Source organism: Ochlerotatus camptorhynchus, unplaced genomic scaffold, assembly GCF_037179485.1.
Source record: "Ochlerotatus camptorhynchus isolate MF236.1 unplaced genomic scaffold, CSIRO-AGI_Acam_v1.1 ptg000436l, whole genome shotgun sequence".
Taxonomy (NCBI): domain Eukaryota; kingdom Metazoa; phylum Arthropoda; class Insecta; order Diptera; family Culicidae; genus Ochlerotatus; species Ochlerotatus camptorhynchus.
In genome coordinates this window covers 305,842-308,471 of record NW_027040922.1, presented here as the reverse complement: position 1 = coordinate 308,471, position 2,630 = coordinate 305,842, and the positions used below count along the sequence as shown (strand labels likewise).

The following is a 2,630-nucleotide window of genomic DNA, read 5'->3' as shown; positions in this document are numbered from 1 at the left end:
TGTCTGATGTTTGAATTCTTCTTGAGCCCGACTCAGGAAGCATTCCTCCAAACATCTGTGTCAAAAAGGCATCCAGCTCACTGTGCTGATCTTGATCTGATCCTGTTGCAGAGGTTGATGGTGACTGAGTTGGTTGGTCTACGCTGTGTGGTTTCATTCGCTTGATTCGCTCCCATGTTGCAATGATGAATTTCTGAACAATAGGATAAGAAAATACAGAACAAATGGAGGTTCAACATTCATTGAGTGACAAAAGCAATGGACTTACTCGAACTTCCTCTTTTTCTTCAGATGTGAACAGTGTAGAATTCAGGTAATTAAATCGTGGATCGATGAGAAGCGCGGACTTGAAAATCATATTGTCCTTCAACTGTTTGAGACGTTGGGTCAGTGAAGCCGTCAATGGTTCTACAAATCGGTTAGATTGAATTTTACTGACATCCATCACGGTTCTTATCCATGTCAAGTAAAAATCGTTCAGGGAAGTATGGTTGGATTGCATGTTCTTGGTTGCCAAGAAAACTGGTCTGAAAGTTGCAACATATTCCTTAATGAATGTCCACTGTTCTGTAAGATCTGAAATTTAAAATGGTAAGTGATAAATCTATGTACAACTTTTTATCAGTTTTTAACGTGTTTCACTAACCCAGCTCAGGATACTGCGATCCTAAGTCTCTGAAGAAATCCTCATGCTTTTCGAAATGCTCCAACATCGTGAAGATTCCTCCCCACCTGGTCCTAGCATAAAGGGGTGGGAGCGATTGGTTGTGCAGATCGAACACCGGTTTATAAGCTATCTTGCGGCAATTTTTTGTGACTGTAGTACATTGACGGATGTCAGCATCACATGCCTTGATAACATCGGTGACTGCTAGCTGCATTGTGTGCACAGCACACCTCACAAGCGTTATACGATTGAAAAATTCTTCTTCAATCGCTTCGGTCCAGTCTAGTCCACGTAGCTCTTGTGATGGGTCATCTTCGTCGTCTTCAGTGGAGAGGATCATAACCTGCAAATATGACTGCAACTGCTTTACAGCTGCAATCATATTTGCACCGTTGTCGCATGTGATAGAAAATATCTGCTCAAGTGAAATGCCGTATCCTGCGAGTATTTCTTCGATTTTCGACCTTAGAAATTTGGCAGTGTGCCTCTCATTAAGTTCAATCATCCCTGAAGAAGAAATGAAATTATTTTGAGTATAAATCTATGATTTACATGTACGGCGAATCACGGGATATCCCATTCCATGCATTAAACTTTTTACGAAAAAGCTGTACTTGGAATAGTGTCTCCCTAATTATAAAGATGCAATCCGCCCTGTTTCAACTTGATAAGATGCTGTCACTTACCGACGGTCAGAATCACTACCTGCTGCTGCTCTGGGTCAAAAAATTGGATGTTGACACCCAGGATGTGTCGTCCATGTCGAGAAGCACTGTCGATTTTTAGACATATAAGCTTTCCGTTCACCAGACTTCTAATCGCGGATCGGATCTTTGTGGCAGCAAGATGTCTGAGAACGTTAGGGCGATTCATGCACATATTTAGTGCTTCACCAATGGGTTTCAAGAGCAGTTGAAACCCTTCCCATTCGACACAGTGCAGGGGAACGTGATGGACGGTCACCAGTTTCAATATTGCTTCGACAAATGTTTGCCTGTCGATGGCAATCATTTTTTTTGATGCCTTCTTTCTCTTGGATGGTACTTCCGCCTCATCTTTAAGTAGTCCACGTGATTTGGCCAGAATGGTGTGTTCTGTACGAAGATGTCGGATAAAATTTCCGGCATCAAATTTTTCAGCTTTCTGTCGGTATTTGCAACTGTTGGCAGCATCGATGGCACACAATACAAATCCGTCTTCCGTGGAAATGCAGCCTTCCGCTAGGATCTCTCTGTATTTCTTTTTTTCGATCGATGATGCTGATACGTCCATTGCGATTGAAAAGTTTAGGATCTGTTTTAAAATCTTAACTTGAAACAGTAAAAATTGGTCGACAACAACACTAAGAACTTTTTCACGACTGTAGAATAGCAAAACAACGATAACCATAGAAAACGTAGACGTGTTCTTTTCTTACAACGTTGAACGAAGACGATGTGTGGTACTAAGAGTTGAGGAAGACGGAAAATAATCGACTTTTTCGTCCTCGCGGTTTCTTATGCAGCAACAGACGTGACGTCACATCTGCTGCTTCATAAGAACACCGTGAGAATGAAAGAGTCGACTAGTTTCCTTCCTCCTCACCTGTAGATAACCCACATTGGAACGAAGACGCTATAGAGTGAATTAGAAAGAGATAATGAAACTGCAAAATAAATGAACACGTGGACAGCTACGGTGAACGCAGTCGGTGTTTACAAAAAATGATGAATATCAAATGAATAAGATAGAGAAGTGTCGTGATGTCAAAATACATTTTTTGGCAAGCCTGTCGAACGAACATGCTTGTTACGAATAAATTGACAAAAAGAGCATGATAATAGAGAATAAAGCGTCGGTGAACGTGACCGTTTACAAGACTGCTCAGAACACACAAATTTTTGTGATTTTATACTGGTAGTGATACTCTAAAGAAGCCTTAGCGTGAAACTTCAAAGGCACAAATGTCAGCTTCCACAAGACA

General features: G+C 41.2%; 1 protein-coding gene across 1 annotated transcript; it reads right to left on the bottom strand.

Moving 5' to 3' along the window:
- Positions 1–1,003: 1,003 nt before the first annotated feature.
- Positions 1,004–2,365, bottom strand: LOC135711752 (uncharacterized). The gene has a single exon (XM_065234715.1). The coding sequence runs from the start codon at positions 2,054–2,056 to the stop codon at positions 1,346–1,348; it is 711 nt and encodes a 236-aa protein (XP_065090787.1). The 5' UTR covers positions 2,057–2,365; the 3' UTR covers positions 1,004–1,345.
- Between the last annotated feature and the right edge of the window lie 265 nt (positions 2,366–2,630).

Excerpts from the sequence above, each read along its gene's own strand:
- LOC135711752 (XM_065234715.1), bottom strand. The coding sequence starts at position 2,056 with ATGGTTATCGTTGTTTTGCTATTCTACAGTCGTGAAAAAGTTCTTAGT.